Here is a 17,774-nt window from a genome sequence, read left to right as displayed (position 1 = left end):
GGTTTTCGACGGGCTTTCTCCACGATTGATCACATCTTCATTTTGCGTTGCCTCATTGATGGGGCAAAGGTGCGGAAGAAGAGATTATATTGTTGCTTTGTGAATTTCCGCAAAGCTTTTGATACGGTGCCATGAGAGAGGCTCTTCCGACGCCTCCAGAGCTTGGGGATACCATCGGATATGATTTGGGCCATCTATGCACTCTATGAGCAGGTGACTGGGAGGGTACGTTGTTCAGGAGGTTTGTCTGAGGCTGTTGCTAGCACCATTGGTGTTAAGCAAGGCTGCCCACTCTATTTGGACTCTACATCGACGAGATTCAGGACTACATTCTACGAGCTGGAGGAGAGGGGTCAGACCTCGCAGGTACACCTGTACACATTTTACTATATGCTGATGACATTGTATTGATTTCAGAGTCACTGGAGGGATTACAGCACCACTTGGCTGCCTTGGATGAGTTCTATACACACAGGGGTTTGACATTAAACCTTGGCAAGACCATGGTCATGATCTTCCACACCTCTCCCATGGTGAGAGCTACAGCAGTATTCACCTTGGAGTCACATTCACGAGTTTGCCTGGTCTTTTCTCCATGAGACAGGCAGCTACAGATAGACCGACACGGGGGTACGCAGCGCTGGCCATGTTAGAGCGGCGATGTCACCAGGCACACTTTCAGGAGCCCCGTACGAAGGGGTGGCTATTTGACACATTAGTCACACCAGCTATGATGTATGCAGCGACAGTTTGGGCCCCAGGCCTCATAGACACCCAGTGGAATGCGGTCAAGAGGCCCCAGGTACGTATGATCTCGCGATTATTTCGCGGGAAGCCGACACTTCCACATGACATCATCAGAGCAGAGCTAGCGGCACCTCCCATGATAGTAGAGGCACTGTTCCAGACTATCTCCTTCATTCAGAGGATGAGAGAGCTCCCAGCAGACAGACTCACACGCAGAGCATTTGAGGCAGCTATACAGACCTTAGAGACAGGGTATGACAGAGCTTGGTACACTCACGTTAGAGCATGGTTTGACAGACAGGGCCTAGACATGGATAGACTACCACCCTTTCAGTATGACGCAGATTCACCCCACATCCGCCTCTCACGTAGTGAGAGGAACACTGTGCTCAGACAGGATCTTTGGCAGCTCTACACCAGTCGGACATAGCTCACACCCGACCTGGCATCTAGACGTTCACATTACCGAGATCAGTTCCTGGACATACTAGCAGACGGGTTCATTCAACGACCACGATACATGGATACTTACATGCCTCACAGCTCCAGAGTAGCTATTGGCTAGCGGAGGGTTTCCTCACATCGCCTAGAGATTTAGACTGGCAGAGCATCAAACACCCCTAGAGAGGAGCGGATATGCAGAGTAGAGCTAGAGGATGAGGAGCACTTTGTATGCAGATGCAGAGCATATGATGACAACAGAGGCAGATATGAGGGTTTATTCACAGGACAGCCTACCCTTCGAGAGATCATGGACTCCAGATATCAGCAGCTGCAGCGTCACCTGGGGCGATTCTTACTAGAGATATAGAGCCACAGAGAGGCCTTACTTGAGCCCACGACAGCTCAGACAAGAGGGAGACAGACCCACCTCACTGACTTCTTTGTCTCACGACATCTACCAGCCCCCCACCACCCGACACACGCAGAGGGGTGACTCTTCAGCAGGCTGAGACCTCCAAAGCTAGGAGACGACCCCGCGCTACAGGCTGTCGGGCCCCCAGACTTCATTGACACTAGATTGCGGAGATTCAGACCCGTGATCACCGAGCCACTGAGGAGAGACGAGCCCAAATGATGACCGACCCCACTGCAGCCATCCGAGCAGCCCTAGCTCCAGCTCCACCCATGTACCACATCTTACACCCACCCATTAGCACAGGATGAAGCTAGTTTAGTTAGTCACCTAGATGCATATCATGCTTGTATTACCCTCTTGCATATAGGCTACCATAGCGATAGCGCTCCACACACTCACTCTCATCATGGAGATTTGTATCAACTTTATCAGTCAGTTGTTTTCAGCACTTTTGTCTTTCCAATTGACGGAAGACACACCCATGTACATTGATTTGTCTCATAGACCGATTTTGGCCTTCTAATAGACGTAAAATCTCTCTCTCTCTCTCTCTCTCTCTCTCTCTCTCTCTCTCTCCACACACACACACACACACACACACTTTTTTTTTTTTGTAAATCTGATTTGATTAATTTACCTGTGGGAAACCTCAAGGCGAGGAAAACCCACCAACAAGATCATATACAAAGGGAAGAACACTGAAGTGCTCTGCCATACAAAAGCGCTAAAAGCAAACATAGAAAAGCTGCAAGATTTCCAGGGTTATGTCCCCAATGTCAAAGGCAAAATGTAAGGATTTCCTTAACGAAAACTTGAACGATGGAAAAGGATTTGCATCATGCCGGTGAAACATGCGGAGATTGCGGTGGTGCCACAAGGACCATAGCGACCAAAATCTGACCCATGCGAAGAAAATTGCAAATTGCTGGAGGGAATTTGGGAGAATGCCAAAAAGCCAAAATCGTTTGTGGAAGACTGCCACACACACACACACACACAGGGGATGGGTTTGCGATTCGACCCAGCTATATGGATACACATTTGTCTCATGTGTTACGATGTGCCATTGGTCAGATACGGACATCTATCTCATGGGTTACGATGTGATTTGACCCAGCTATATGGATACACATCTATCTGATGGGTTACGATGTGCCATTGGTCAGATACGGACATCTTCCCACCAACTTGAGATTGAGATTGGTAGATTCAGAGGGATACCAGCAGCCAGCAGGATATGTTGCCTATGCCATACAGAGCCAGAGAGGGAGATGCATTATATATGTCAGTGCTCAGTGTACTATGAGATACAAGGTTGCTTGCATTGTCTATTCAGAGATGGCTTCTGACCCTTCTCCAGAGTCATGAGCTATCAAGACTAGAGATGCCTTGGACTGTATCTACTTGAGTTACACAGACACACAGACAATTTACTGAGGAGATCTGAAGAGAGAGAATCCCAGAGACAGATTACGAATTTCTTCACACTAGACACTAGACAGATAGAGGAGAAGCCACCACTGCAAAGCTCAGCTCGTACTCACACCCGCGATACTCTCATTGATCGAACATTGAAGCTAGGGAGATCGAGACACCCACGACTAAGGAGAGGAGCCTCAGCTCGTACTCACACCCGCGATACTCTCATTGATCGAGCATTGAAGCTAGGGAGATCGAGACACCCACGACTAAGGAGAGGAGCTTCATAGCATCAGCGGAGACTGCAACAGAGGATTCGAGCCATACTATCTCGACATCTAGAGTACGGATGAGGATAGACTCATTACCTATTATATCACCCTTTTGTATTGGGCACCCATTGTATCAGTGATCACCCAACCCCACACAGTTCCAGCTAGTAGCACTCCTAGATTCATTTAAGCATCTCTTTTTTTGTACCCAAACATGGTATTAAATTCACCATTTTGTAACGGTTAGGTCATTTTGGCCTTTTAAAGACATTAATATATCATTTCATTTCTTCATTTTCTCTTCAAAGAGGGTTTTGGACCACTATCTAAGATCACGTAGACATAGAGCGAGCCTGTTGCGAAGACCAACAGAGAGACAGCTTCAGAGGCAGATTACAGATGTTTTTAAACCACCTACTGGGCAGACAGAGGGGTGGACCACTCAGTAGAGCCCAAATATCACCCACTCCAAAGGTCCGTTGATCCATAGGGCTACTGAGCTAGGGAGATCCAGACGCCCGCTACTAAGGGGTACATCAAAGCATCAACGGAGACTGCAACAGATTTTTTTAGACCACCTATTGGGCAGACAGAGGGGCAGACCACTCAGTGCAGACCACTCAGTACAGCCCAAATATCACCCACACCAAAGGTACGTTGATCGATTGGGCTACTGAGCAGCGAGCTATGGACTACTTTAGCTCTAAATGTGAGACGCCCAGTACGAGTACTTACCATGGTGGACATCGTCGATATTCTGCAGCAAACAGAGGGGCAGACCACTCAGTACAGCCCAAATATCACCCACACCAAAGGTACGTTGATCGATTGGGCTACTGAGCAGCGAGCTAGGGAGATCCAGACGCTCGCTACTAAGGGGCACCTCACAAACATTGACGGAGACTACAATAGAGGATATGGATTACTTTAGCTCTAAATGTGAGACGCCCAGTACGAGTACTTACCATGGTGGACATCGTCGATATTCTGCAGCAAACAGAGGGGCAGACCACTCAGTACAGCCCAAATATCACCCACACCAAAGGTACGTTGATCGATTGGGCTACTGAGCAGCGAGCTAGGGAGATCCAGACGCTCGCTACTAAGGGGCACCTCACAACATTGACGGAGACTACAATAGAGGATATGGATTACTTTAGCTCTAAATGTGAGACGCCCAGTACGAGTACTTACCATGGTGGACATCGTCGATATTCTGCAGCAACGGATGCAGTACATCCTCGGACAACGCTTGATGCCGGATATCCTCAGACATTGATGTTCATAGATTGAGATTGTACTACCCATTGTTTCATTGTTACACACTTTATAGTGCTACATAGCTCCAAGCTACTTAGATTCATGACAATAGCCATTTCGTCTTTATGTTATTTCATTTCATTTTATTTTGTACCCTGACATTGTATCAGATTCATCAAGACTGTACCGGTTTGGTCTTATAGGTGGTGTGAGTAACGAAGCTTTGAAGAATTCTAGAAGTCGGGTCTCTCCAATCACTTTGCATACCCAACATCATGCCTCAACTGTAACCACTGAGCTGCAAATGAAACTGAGTGTATTTGTAGAAAGTTTGATCCTAATTGATAATCCATTAGAATACATAATGAAGAACTGACTCACCTCTGATGAAACACCTGTAACTTTGCTGTCGGCTTGCCTGCAAAACAACTGTGGAAGTGGAAAGGCAGCCTTCAAGAAGAGGGGTCTTCATTTCTGCTTGCCATTGCGCTATATGCCAGCCTCCCCTTGGTACGACTGCTTGGTACGTGTGCTTAATCTCTCTCTCCCTCATGCTATCTGTCACACTTGAGAGGCCATGCTCAATTTAGCTCCATGCTCGAACCCAGCCGCACATGGATTTAAAAATTTTAGGTCTCTTTTGTCTCCCATGTGGTAAATCGTGGTGCCAGCATTCTCCTGAGCTGTGTGAGACAATCAAGGTAAAAAAATACCACCGAGGTGGAAAAAAATTTCATACTACGTCACGAGAACAGCAAGAAGAAAACGATGTCTATCTAAACTACATGAAGCAAGCCTAACAGGGTTCTAGAGATACAGGCAATATAGCTACCAAAGAAGTGGAAACATCTGCAGGTGTAATGTGTAGGGGAAGTGATTGCTGGTGAATGCTCAATGCGTACTCAAGGTTCCTTTTACTGCATGAGAGAGTTGCTTTTGCTTCATGTGAGAGATGTGCAATTGACTAGAGAGAGAAGAGAAAATAATACTGTGAGAGAGAGAGAGAGAGAGAGAGAGAGAGAGAGAGAGTAGTGGAGATAATGTGTCGTGCTCTCTATAGTGGGTGCTTCTCAGTGCAGTGTGCGTGAGATCTAACTCCACAGAATGAAAACACAGAAGCCAATGAAGAACAGACAACTATAGCAAGACATCAGTCGTGAAACCTGAACAGTATGAACATTGACTAACTCAAAGAAACCAACACAGACTCTGGCATGGCAGCACACTCCGCTGCAGCCCAGAACTCATGGATACAATGGGGGTGTCGAGGCTCAGCTGTGCAAGGAAGACGTGAAGACGTGCTGTGTGTGAACTCAAGATAATACACTCCAGACTACTGACCACACGAAAAGTAGATGATGATCATAGAATCCCCGACAACTCGAACCAACCACACATATGTATCACTAAGGAGCCACCAACGGCCAACAAATATCCCAATCCAGCTAAGCCTATCTCCAAATTGAGGTGATGGTGCTCTGGCCACAGTGTCCACTAGACCACCATCTGTATCACTTGCCACATGTCACTGCCCAAGAGAGAGTCCGTCTAGTGTGAACTCCAGCCCAATTGCAACTAACTGCTTGTCCTGTGCCAGTGACACTGTAGCCCTGCTACAGGTTGCCCGCCACAAGACCATTCAACGTCTCCGTGAGAGAGAATACTGAAACTGAGAGAACATTGAGTTCCTAGAGGAGGCTTTAATAGTCCTGGTAAGGAGGTAACAAGAAATATGAAGAACGAGCAGCTCTCCAAAATGGAGCAGAAGGCGCCGGTTTGCAACCAAATCCCCGAAAGACACCAAAGTCATTGTAAATGCAGCCAAAAGATGCAAAGAGGCTTTAGCACACACAAGGAAAAGGCAAATAAAGTAGGCAATTAGGGTTAGGGTATAGGAGTGAGAGCAGAAAGCCTATGGGGGAGGCTAGCTAAGTATAGGAGTCGGGGGGAAAGGGAACTTTGAAGGGTTAGGGGTGGGTGGGTTGGTGGTTGGATGGGTGGGGAAAAGGGGTTGGAGAGGGGTGAGGGGGGGGTGGATAGGGGCGAGGAGGGAGTGAGGGGGTGAGTAGGGGCGAGAGGGGGAGGGACGGTGGTGAGGGGCGAGGGGAGGGTGGATAGGGGTGAGGAGGGAGTGGGTAGGGGCGAGGAAAAGGTGGAGAGGGGTGAGTGAGAGTGAGGGGGAGGGTAGGGGCGAGTAGGGGGTGGGTAGGGGCGAATGAGACTGAGGGGGAGGGTAGCGGCGAGGTGGGTTGGTTAGGGGCGAGAGGTGGTGGGTAGGGTCTAGGTGGGCTGAGTAGGGGCGAGAGGGGGATGGAGGGTGGGTAGGGGCGAGTGAGGGGAGGGAGTGAGGATCAAAGTAGAGAGGGGAGGGAGGTAGGGGGCGAAAGGTGGTAAATATGGTTGATGACAAGGGGGTGGAGAGGGGTGAGGAGGGGGTGGATAGGGGCGAGGAGGGAGTGAGGGTGTGAGTAGGGGCGAGAGGGAAAGGGAGGGTGGTGAGGGGCGAGGGGAGAGATGAAAGGGATGAGGAGGGAGTGAGGGGGTGGGTAGGGGCGAGGGAAAGGTGGAGAGGGGCGAGTGAGAGTGAGGGGGAGGGTAGGGGCGAGTAGGGGGTCCATAGGGGCGAGGTGGGTTGGGTAGGGTCTAGGTGGTCTGAGTAGGGGCGAGAGGGGGATGGAGGGTGGGTAGGGGAGAGTGAGGGGAGGGAATGAGGAACAAGTAGAGAGGCTCCAGGGAGCTAGGGGGCGAAGGTGGTAAATACGGTTGATGTACCCAACAAGACGGGCACCACGTGCCAATAGAAAAGAACAGACTGAACAGACTTTTAGCACTTCAATAACAACTGAACTGAAAGAGAGAGATGACACGCGACACGGAGCGGCGGAATTCCACCCCAGATAGTATTGGCCCCAAACCTTGGCGCCCCTTTCGGTATTTCTTTATATTGCATCAACACAGTACAAGCCGGTACTCTAGACTCTGCATCTTCTCCAGGAAGCATGCCAAAGAATGAGCCCTAGCCTCATATTTAAAGGCCCTTGGCCTGAAAAGCAGTTACAGTGAAAAGCCTTCAAAACTCAAAAGCATCTGGTCTAAAAGCAATGCTCAAAAGCTGCCAGCGTAAAATCCGGAATTCCGTATAGCTACCACGTCAGTAGTCAACGCAAAACGCGGAAATCCGTACAGCATGCCACGTCAGCCAACGTGATTTTCAGAAATCTGCTACATCATCAGCCAGCTTCGCGATTTCTTGTGTGTGTGAGAGTCCTGCTTTATTTTAATTCTTTATGTCACTTGGGGCCCCATCCGACGGGGTCCCCATAAGTTGGTAGGACTTCTTCTTCTGTTACTTGTTCTTCTTAGGGTTTAGGCCCCTCGGCCAGCATCTGTAAGTTGGCTCCATTCTTCAGGGCTTTGACACGTCAGCAGTTTGTTACATCTCCCCTTCTTGAAAGAGAGTAATCGTCCGCGATTACAGCATATCTGCAAAACAATTCAAGTTAGCTCAAAAAAAATTCCGAGGGACATTCCGAGGTACAATCAATTTGCTCTTTTTGTTAAGGAGTTAGCTTTTCCTTTCGGCTCTTTTGATCAAGGAGTTAGCTTCTCCTTTCGTCCAGATCGGGACTCTTGATATTCCGGCATAGTAAAATTAGCCATCACACCCAGACCGTACTGATCTTCCATGGGTGTCTTGATGCACTAAGATTACATACCCAGGCAATCTCATCCAATTAGGAATATTCAATGGTTGGCACATCACAATGCAACACAAATGCTCACATATGCATGTTACAAGACATAGAAGCATAAAGCCGCCGATGAACACTCCTCCCGCATAACCTAACAAGGTCCGGGCCGGGAGATATTCAACGACTCCCTCATCACTCCTCCTGCATAACCTAAAAAGGTCCGGGCCGGGAGATATAGAGGCGTTTTACAACCAAATGCTCCCCAGACCATAGCTTGTGTCGTTTGGAGGTGCTGAGAGTAACCACTGCTCAGACTTCTTAATACTCCTCCCGCATAACCATCCAGGTCCGGGCCGGGAGTCACAACAACAATTATTTTACAAGCATACAACCAAACACTCCCCAGACATCCTGTCTGCGTCGTTCGGAGGTTCGAACAATAGAAAAACAACATTTCTCACTACTCCACCCGGGAGTAAAATCACCAATCAATGAAACCAGTATTAAAACCAGAGTCAAACATTTCAAATCGGCACCGAAACAGGTTCAAAACAGATACCATCCATTTCAAACAGGATCACCAAACAAGTTCTCAAACAGATTTCAAACTTAAAAAGCAATCTCGACATCAATCGAGCTCGAAAAGTCGACTGACTTTCCATCCTGAAACCTGCACCAAAAATTAGGGTTATGTTCATTCCACAAGGTCGTAGCCGAGCACAGCATGGTCCATCAGCTCTTGGACAAACAGGGTTTTCGTCGGTGGCGATGGTAGTCCCAAGATAGCAATCGCATTGGATCTCCAAGGTTATTTGCTCGTGAACAGACATGTACTGAGAGATGTCGAGAAATTTCAAGTTATAATCTGCTAGGGTTTCCATGGCAAGCATTTCGGGATACCCCACTCTGCCAGAAGTTACACTCCGAAGGAAGATGTCAGAAACCATATAACTTCGGACAAAATTTTTCTTGAAAGCTTGGCAAGTACTTGGAGTATGCTGCTTGGTAGCTATCAACATCTTCATGGTACTGTCTCTGAGAAAAACAACAGCTCGAAGCAAATCTCGATCCTTCTCTTGCAAATGATCTTAATGGCTTATGCCCTGTATGACATGAGCGGTGAAAACGAGAGCACGCCCGATGCGCGATGAAGTAAGGGTGGGAGTGGCTAATAAGTCTGGAGTTGGAAGCCGAAGATACCTCAAATAAAATTCCAATAGCTCTGTCTCCTCTTATGTAGGACCGGTCTGCAGATGCCTGATGCTCTAATACCACTGTCACAAGACGGGCACCACATGCCAATAGAAAAGAATAGACTGAACAGACTTTTAGCACTTCAATAACAATTGAACTGAAAGAGAGAGACAACACGCGCCACGGAGCGGTGGAATTCCACCCCAGAGAGTATTGGCCCCAAACCTTGGCGCCCCTTTCGGTATTTCTTTATATTGCATCAACACAATACAAGCTGGTACTCCAGACTCTGCACCTTCTCCAGGAAGCAAACGAGCCCTAGCCTCATATTTAAAGGCCCTTGGCCTGAAAAGCAGTTACAGTGAAAAGCCTTCAAAACTCAAAAGCATCCGGTCTAAAAGCAATGCTCAAAAGCTGCCAGCGTAAAATCCAGAATTTCGTACAGCTGCCACGTCAACAGTCAACGCAAAACGCAGAAATCCGTACAACGTGCCACGTCATCAGCCAGCGTGATTTTCGAAAATCTGCCACGTCATCAGCCAGCTTCGCGATTTCTTGTATGTGTGTGAGTCCTGCTTTATTTTAATTCTTTATGTCAGTTGGGGCCCCATCGCACGGGGCCCCCATAAATTGGTAGGACTTCTTCTTCTGTGACTTGTTCTTCTTAGGGTTTAGGCCCCTCGGCCAGCATCTGTAAGTTGGCTCCATTCTTCAGGGCTTTGACACGTCAACAGTTTGTTACAGCAAGGATGATCGTTTGCGCTGCATTTGGCCTAGCCGAGCCGGGTGGGTATCAGAAACAGTGAAGTTTGAAACACCGAAGTTTGCTCCATTTATAGGGTCTGGATAGGGCGCTGCTGAAAATTGCACTGTAGGAAAAGAAGTTGCCGCGTCTAGGAGTAGAGAGACATCAGGAGTTGGTGTGTCATCTACTTTTAAATTGACATATTTTTGTTGTAAGCCGCCTTGAAGAGGTTTGGTGAAGGGTAGTACACCAGGCACAAAGAACTTAAGTTGGTTCGAACAGTCCGACACATATGATGCCGAGGTTGAGGTGTATGTGAACGCTTGTAGATCCTCGACACTTGCTGCTGACTAAAGTGGCTTACTGGGTTCAGTGACAATAGAAATGTTGGAGAATGTCCCTTTAGGCAGAGATTGTTTAGAGACCCCATAACAAGGCATAGACTTGGTAGCGTCCAACCACTCCAGTAGATCTTCGTATGACCTGTCAAGTGGAGTAGGCTGTTCTTGTTCAGGGTTGGTTTCCATTGACAAAGAACTTTGCTGCACTACAGGATCCATGTCTCCTTCTAGGCGAATGGGTTGCATAGGGGAGCCAAGAGTATGTATCCACATTGCGTCGTTTCCCCAATCATGAAGCGCTTTAGTGTGGCGCAACCATGGTCTACCAATGAGCAAAGGAAATCCGCCCTCAACCTGGGAAAGACGAACAACAACCAAATCCAAGTTAATTGTGAAGTCTTGTACCTACAGAGGCACCTTGTCCACTATGCCCACTGGGTAGACTGTCCTCTGGTCGGCCAATGTAACTGTGAAGGGAGCAGGGCGGGTAGGCTGTAGACCTAAAGCGAACATAGTGAACTCGGGCATCAGGTTGATGCCAGATCCACCATCCACTATCATTCCTAAGAACTGCCGCCCCAAGACGAACACGGTGAGACGAGGGCTTCTATAATCGGTGAGGGGAGCAGCGGGATGGGATATCATATAGAACTCTGATGGTTGCATTGGGAGGTGCCCGTCACAAGGACCTACTTCGGGGTAAAGTGAGTGAATAATTGCAAGGGTGTCACTTCTACAACTCGCATTTAGCCGCAACATGTCATAGAGGGACGCTTGTTGAAAGGTGTTCTTCAAGATTGTCTCTGCTGTAAGCTTATCTTTTTCTACCTGTGGTTTCTCTAGTGCCTTGATCTGTTGTAGATCAGCAACCACTTCCAAGAAAGTGTCATCGATATCGGAAAGAAAAGATTTGGATCCTTGCTTGGCATTGTGGGATGTCTTGTCAACAACTGAAAGCGGGGTATCCACTGGTGTGAGAATGTGTGGGGGAGTTGAACTTGCTGGAATGCTAAGACCGAGAGTGGCCCTCTGGGCCCGCGTAAGGACGCGTGCTGGCTCCTTTACAAATTGCAGCTTGTCTTGAGGGGTAATCACATGGGCAGAAGGGGGCGGTTGAGGGATGGTGCTACTTGCTATCAAATTGAGCTTGGGAAAGGTAAACTCATTTTGGCTTTGACTTGGGCTCGAACCCGAGGATGCACGAAGTTTGGGACAATCCTTACTGTAGTGATCCTTTGCTTCAAAGCAATGAGGCAGGGAGGGGACACTTCTGGCAGGGGATATTTGCTTTGGTAATGTCCATATTCCCCGCATCTATAGCACAAAATGGGCCGATTCAATGGGCGAGTCGAAGGGCGAGGTGGTCCTTGCTCTTGGTGCATGGAGTTGGAGGTGGAGGTGTAGAAGCTATGAGGGGATGAGGGAGCATGGGCTGCCAGCTCAGTCATGGCCGTCGGCCATGTGTGACAAGGGGCTTATAAAGAGCCTTCTCTACCCATTTCTTCACCATAAATTCAGCCAGTTGCTGGGGAAGCTTAGCGACCAGAGACTTTGTTCTCGTCACGAGTTCTGCAAAAGTTTCATTGGGCTGGAGCATTAGGTTGGCCAGCTCATCCAGAACTTTTTCTTGGAAGTCCCCTGGTCTGAAGGCTTCACAGAACTCCCGTCTTAATGTAACCCAAGTCGCAAAATGGTTCTCAGTAAACTGACTATACCATTTATCGGCTAAGCCATCCAAGGTAGATGGGAATAGTACTAAGTAGGCGTCTTCGTGGTTGAGGCTACGACCTCTACAGAGAGAGACAAACTTTTGGGCATGGTCATCGGCATCCTCTGTAGAGAGACCTTTGAAAGTCGGGAACTTGATGTTCACCTTAGCCAGGACGCCTGTGAGCTCCTCCATGGCTGTCTCTGCAAGAGCTTGTTGCACTGGAGCTTGCTGTAACACAGGGGATGAGAACTTTATTGATGGGGGTGACTGGGGAGGTGTAGGATTGGTTGAGGGAATGGAGGTAGCTGCAAGGGAAGGTAGGGGTAATGGGACTGGTGGACTTCTACTTGGCACGAAGGGTTGACGCTTCCTGTGGTAGTACTTCAGAGGACTTAGTAGTGGGCTTTGACGCTCTTTTGACTGCCTTGTATGTGTCATGCAGTAACCAAAAGCCCACCCAAGCTTTGGGCACGAAGACTTTGTAACACTCTGAAAACTGGTCCAATCGCCGCTAGACCAAGGCGAGTGATTGGACCACTTGGCTGGACCTGAACGAGAGAGACTGGACCAAGGCGAGTAACTGGACCACTTGGCTAGACCTGGACGAGAAAGGACTAGACCAGGCCGAGAGACTAGAGTGGTCCAAACCTGGACGAGAAAGGACTAGACCAGGCTGAGAGACTACTAGACCAGGACGAGAGACTAGACCAGCAAGTCTAGAACTAAGCAAGTCGAGGTGAAACTCTACTAGACTAAGCCAACCCAGTCGTACCCAACAGAGCAAGATAGATAGAGAGCTGATCTCAATAGAGCAAGACAGATAGAGAGCTGAAACCCAGCAGCTCCTCAACTTGACTCTGCTCTCTACACGGAGTGAGATTTCAGTTGAGGTCCCACCGGGCGTGCCAAAAATGAGAGCACCTGTAGTGGAGATAATGTGTCGTGCTCTCTATGGTGGGTGCTACTCAGTGCAGTGTGCGTGAGATCTCACTCCACAGAATGAAAACACAGAAGACAATGAAGAACAGACAACAATAGCAAGACATCCGTCGTAAAACCTGAACAGTATGAACATCGATTAACTCAAAGAAGCCAACACAAACTCTGGCATGGCAGCACACTCCGCTCCAGCCGAGAACTCATGGATACAATGGGGGTGTCGAGGCTCGGCTGTGCAGGGAAGACGTGAAGACGTGCTGTGCGTGAACTCAAGATAATAGACTCCAGACTACTGACCACACGAAAAGTAGATAATGATCATAGAAATGGGGGTGTCGAGGCTCAGCTGTGCAAGGAAGACGTGAAGACGTGTTGTGCATGAACTCAAGATAACAGACTCCAGATTACTGACCACACGAAAAGTAGATGATGATCCTAGAATCCCCGACAACTGGAACCAACCACACATATGTATCACTAAAGAGCCACCAACGGCCAGCAATATCCCAATCCAGCTAAGCCTATCTCCAAATTGAGGTGGTGGTGCTCTGGCCACAATGTCCACTAGACCACCATCCATATCACTTGCCACGTGTCACTGCCCAGAAGAGAGTCCGTCCAATGTGAACTCCAGCCCAACTGCAACTAACTGCTTGTCCTGTGCCTGCACAGTTGAGCCTCGACACCCCATTGTACCCATGAGTTCTGGGCTGGAGCTGAGTGTGCTTTCGTGCCAAAGTCTGTACTCGTGTCTTTGAGTTAGTCGATGTCCATGCTGTTCAAGTTCCACTGTTGAGTCCTGGTGTTGTTTGCTCTGTTATTCATTGTTTCCTGCGTTTTCGCTCTGCTGGAGTGAGATCTCATGCACATTGCACTGAGGAGCACCCACTGTTGAGAGCACGACACATTATCTCCGCTAAAGCAACTACGACCTGCCTAAACATGCACGTCCTGCTAGAGACTCACGAAGTGTCAGGCTAGGTCCTATGCTAAACTAGGACTGATGCTAGACTGTAGTAGAAGTTTGTCCATGCGGCTCAAGTGCAATGTGCACGTGACACCATGCCTCTCCTATTCTCTGCTCAAGAACAACTGGTATAAGTCTCGCTCCATCTGAGCTAGGAACGCTCGTTTCTTTCGTCGCACAAGGCACCAAAAGGCTATCCTAGACTGTTTGTGATCGATGAGCCCTAGGAGAAAATCCCTCTGAAGCTGTCCTCTTGTCTCTCTACATTCCTCGTCATACCAACTATTCTGCATGCTCTCAGGCCAGCGTCTCTGATCAAGCTGAATGTGTGGGTATGCCTCTGCTGCTGCATCACGCAATGTCTCAGTTAGTAAAGTGGTGAGCTCCTCCACATAAAGTCCTGGCCTGGCTGATGTACATAGACAACCATAGATCTTCTCTGTATAGACACGGTCAGTCTCTCGTGTAAATGTATAGCGGGTATGTGTCCTCCTTCCTGACACCTGGGCTGTCCTATACTGAAAGGAGACTAAAAGTGTCAAAAGAGCATGATCCACTGCTACACCCACTGGTCTGTGTCCTAGTGTGAAATCGTGAATGCACGCTCGGTCGTGCCATGACATAGTCCACTGCGCTGGCCCCATGCCTATGTGGAGAGAGAGAGAGGGGGGGGGGGGGGGGGGGGCGGGGGCGGGGCGGGATGATACATTGGTTACTAGTTCTACACCAGTAGTGAACACTAATGATGTTAGTGGGGATGTCGTAGTATTTAATTATTATTATGCATGATGCAGCAACCTCTCCCTAGTGGAGAGACAATCACAATCCTAGGAATAGGTGTATCAACAAAAGCAACCTGGAGGTAGTCCTTTTGCTATCTACCTAACATCCTATACCCCACCAACTGGCATACCAAGCAAGAGTCCTCCACTAAAACCACCAAAATATGAATAGATATATGCAAAATGTCCTTCACCAAATGTGTAAACACAGTGCCCTTTTGATACACAAGGCAGTAATTGTTAGAGAAGAGCCTCTGGTATTAGGCTCCAGTGACAATTTATATCAAATATGACATTACCTCTAATATTGGTTGATAATCACCATGCTGGTTGCTTGCTCTGCAGCACCCCCTTTCATCTTTGATCAACTTGTTGTAACCCTCCAGGATATCTGAAATCATTGAACGAAAATAATTGGTTACATTCATAAAAACAGAAGAAGGCTAAATTCTAGGTGACCCAAAAAAGAACTGAAGTGATGCTTTACATTAACAGGTTGACAACAATATATGAAGAACACTTGGAATTCTTGCAGTTAGGTAGTGATTCTGCATCGCATGGCTCAAGCAAGTGCATTGCCACCTTTGTCAACGACTATGACTGCGACCTTCAATTTAGTGTTGTGGTAGAGCCACCCTTCTATGTCAACATTTCTAAGAGTGCATTTGACGGTAGAACTCCCAACAGTGCAACTGTTTATGGAAAATGTGGCTCGAGCTCAGATGACTGCAGCAGTTCTAAGAGTTCAAATGCAACACATGAAAATTTTGAGTCTCTTCGCGACATCTTGTTACCTCCAAAAGGCTCAATTCATTTGTCTACTGAATTTCTACCAAGCGAAGAAACACTTATCAAGTGCAATGATCAAAGGTTTGACAGTGATCTTACGCTAATCATCCTCAAGAAGTTTGAGCAGGTACTTCACCTCCCCTCTCTATTTTACTATAATTTCCTTCACTCTAAAACCCTAAACTAAGTCTCCCTAATCCCTAAAAACTAAGTCACTATGAACTAATCTTAAACTAGCTTCTTAGATCCAAATTCTGTATCCTGTCTTGCATGCATCCTTCAGGGTTGCCACTCTTTGTTGCTTTGTTGAATCCTAAATACAGACGGAAATCAGTTTCAAATCATAACAGGGAAAGTTTTTGCCATACAGAAAATTCCGATGACAGGCATGCTGATTTTCCCAAAGGTTGAGACCTTCAGTGACTCCATTTGGTTCGGAGCAGTACTCAAATCCTCATTGCAAACGCTCCCATTTAGAATACGGAACATAAGCAAAGCTGATGCCCATTGGTCTCTAGTCCAGGTTCAAGAGGAAGCTGCTGCTGTAAGTTCTGTTGTTTTCATTACCATTTCTGCTCTTATCAGTTCCCATCCAAGTTTTGAAGAGAAGCGATCAAAATGAGCTTAGTGCATGCACCCTGCTTGAGGATTAAGGGAAACTTCGTGTAAAAGCTTGTCTGCAAAATGATGAACAATCATGTAATGACTAACCAACCCACGACAATTAACAGGCTGCGGAGGCATCTTCAACGAATGAACAACAGAGTGCATCCAACAATGATCATCTCGATTCTGCATTCAAAGTTGATATTCAGGAAGGGATTCTGAGAGCGGCAAATGGAAGTGATGTCAGCGAGCAGGTTATAAATGTAACATTCTCTCCACATGAAGCTGTGCTCTACAAGCAGAGCATAAGTATCCGGGTTCTTCAAGGACAGGGTTGTACTCTGCTCTTGGAAGGCCAGGGTGTTTGTGATATTCCACCTTCACTGGCATTATCTCCGGTTGAACCACCACCACCTAAGAAACAGGCCAAAGGAAAAAGGTTGACAAGATGAATTGCATTCACTGGGCAGAAACTCTCTCTCTCTCTCCACCCTCTTTTCAACTTATCCCTAGTTGAGACAGAGCTCTTATCCCCCATCCCTCTCCTCGCTTTGCAACTTGAAGAAATGATTTGTAGTATCCAATGTCAATAAAGATTACACCACCAGAAGACTTGCAACGGAAAAGAGCAGTGTATGTAATGACAAACTTGGTGTAGAAATGGGTCACGTGTTCTCACAGGAGAAACAACGAATGGTTTATTAATCTCATTTGATCACCTCGAGTAGGCATGCATGTGAATTGTGTGTTTATTACTAAGGTCTTGCCCTAGGGTTTTAGGTTTGTCTCGGGGTAGTGCCATACTTGCTACGCATTCTTGAGGTGGCTATCAAGTGGGGATATACCTCCAGGCTCCATGCAAGAACTGCTAATTCCGGTCGTAGTGTGTTGCAGCTGCTATTTGCTATTCAGGTCGTAGGGTGCAGGTCGAGGGTCAGGGGGCTGCAAATCTCAGCCCTCCGCCATTCCTAATCAGAATGAAGGCATAGAGTCATTGGATGAGAGACACCTCAGCAGCCAGAATATGGCTGGGGCTGCATCCAATCAAAGTCGAACATCTCAGCAGCCAGAATGAGCTCAGAGCTTGACAACTCAGCATGCGGAATTTTCTTCAGCTTCTGAGCTTTGGACAACTTAGCACGCAGAATCTGGCACCTTCTGACAGTAGGTACAACGTGTTGCATGCCACTTCAGCATAGTAGGTCCACTTACTTTGGGCCCCGGTTCAGACTGGAAGGGTGGAAGAAAGGGAGCCTCCCATCAACTTCCAGGTGGAGGGGAGCGCAACTCTTCCGCCGCCATGCTATTCACACAAGGTAGTAGCTATTTGGCTCCCTTCGCTTGCATGGCGCAGCGCCATACGCTGGAGAAGATCCTTGTCAGGGTGGACGTGCTCACGGGCAGTGGGGGGGGGATTCGGAAGAGCTGCAAGGCAGGGTGGAATAGAAAAA

The 17,774-nt window shown here is 47.9% G+C and overlaps 1 protein-coding gene and 1 pseudogene across 3 annotated transcripts in view; both read left to right on the top strand.

Annotated features, from left to right (window-relative positions):
- LOC147453413 (uncharacterized) overlaps nucleotides 1–17,028 on the top strand; it is a 127,367-nt gene extending 110,339 nt beyond the window's left edge. For 2 of the 3 annotated variants that reach the window (XM_086515598.1, XM_086515597.1), the window contains 3 exons: nucleotides 15,424–15,844; nucleotides 16,088–16,261; nucleotides 16,449–17,028. In XM_086515598.1, the coding sequence (XP_086371724.1) occupies nucleotides 15,424–15,844; nucleotides 16,088–16,261; nucleotides 16,449–16,775 (922 nt within the window). In that variant the 3' untranslated portion in view covers nucleotides 16,776–17,028. Of the gene's footprint in view, nucleotides 1–4,760; nucleotides 5,081–15,423; nucleotides 15,845–16,087; nucleotides 16,262–16,448 lie in introns of those variants that run through there. The other variant, XR_015188535.1, reaches the window with a different exon arrangement.
- Nucleotides 181–2,218, top strand: LOC147453414 (uncharacterized; annotated as a pseudogene).
- Nucleotides 17,029–17,774: the final 746 nt, after the last annotated feature.

Source organism: Adiantum capillus-veneris, chromosome 7 (assembly GCF_014529385.1).
Source record: "Adiantum capillus-veneris isolate H3 chromosome 7, ASM1452938v2, whole genome shotgun sequence".
Taxonomy (NCBI): Eukaryota; Viridiplantae; Streptophyta; class Polypodiopsida; order Polypodiales; family Pteridaceae; genus Adiantum; species Adiantum capillus-veneris.
Note: the sequence above shows the minus strand (reverse complement) of the source record. Positions and strands in the feature narration are given on the sequence as shown.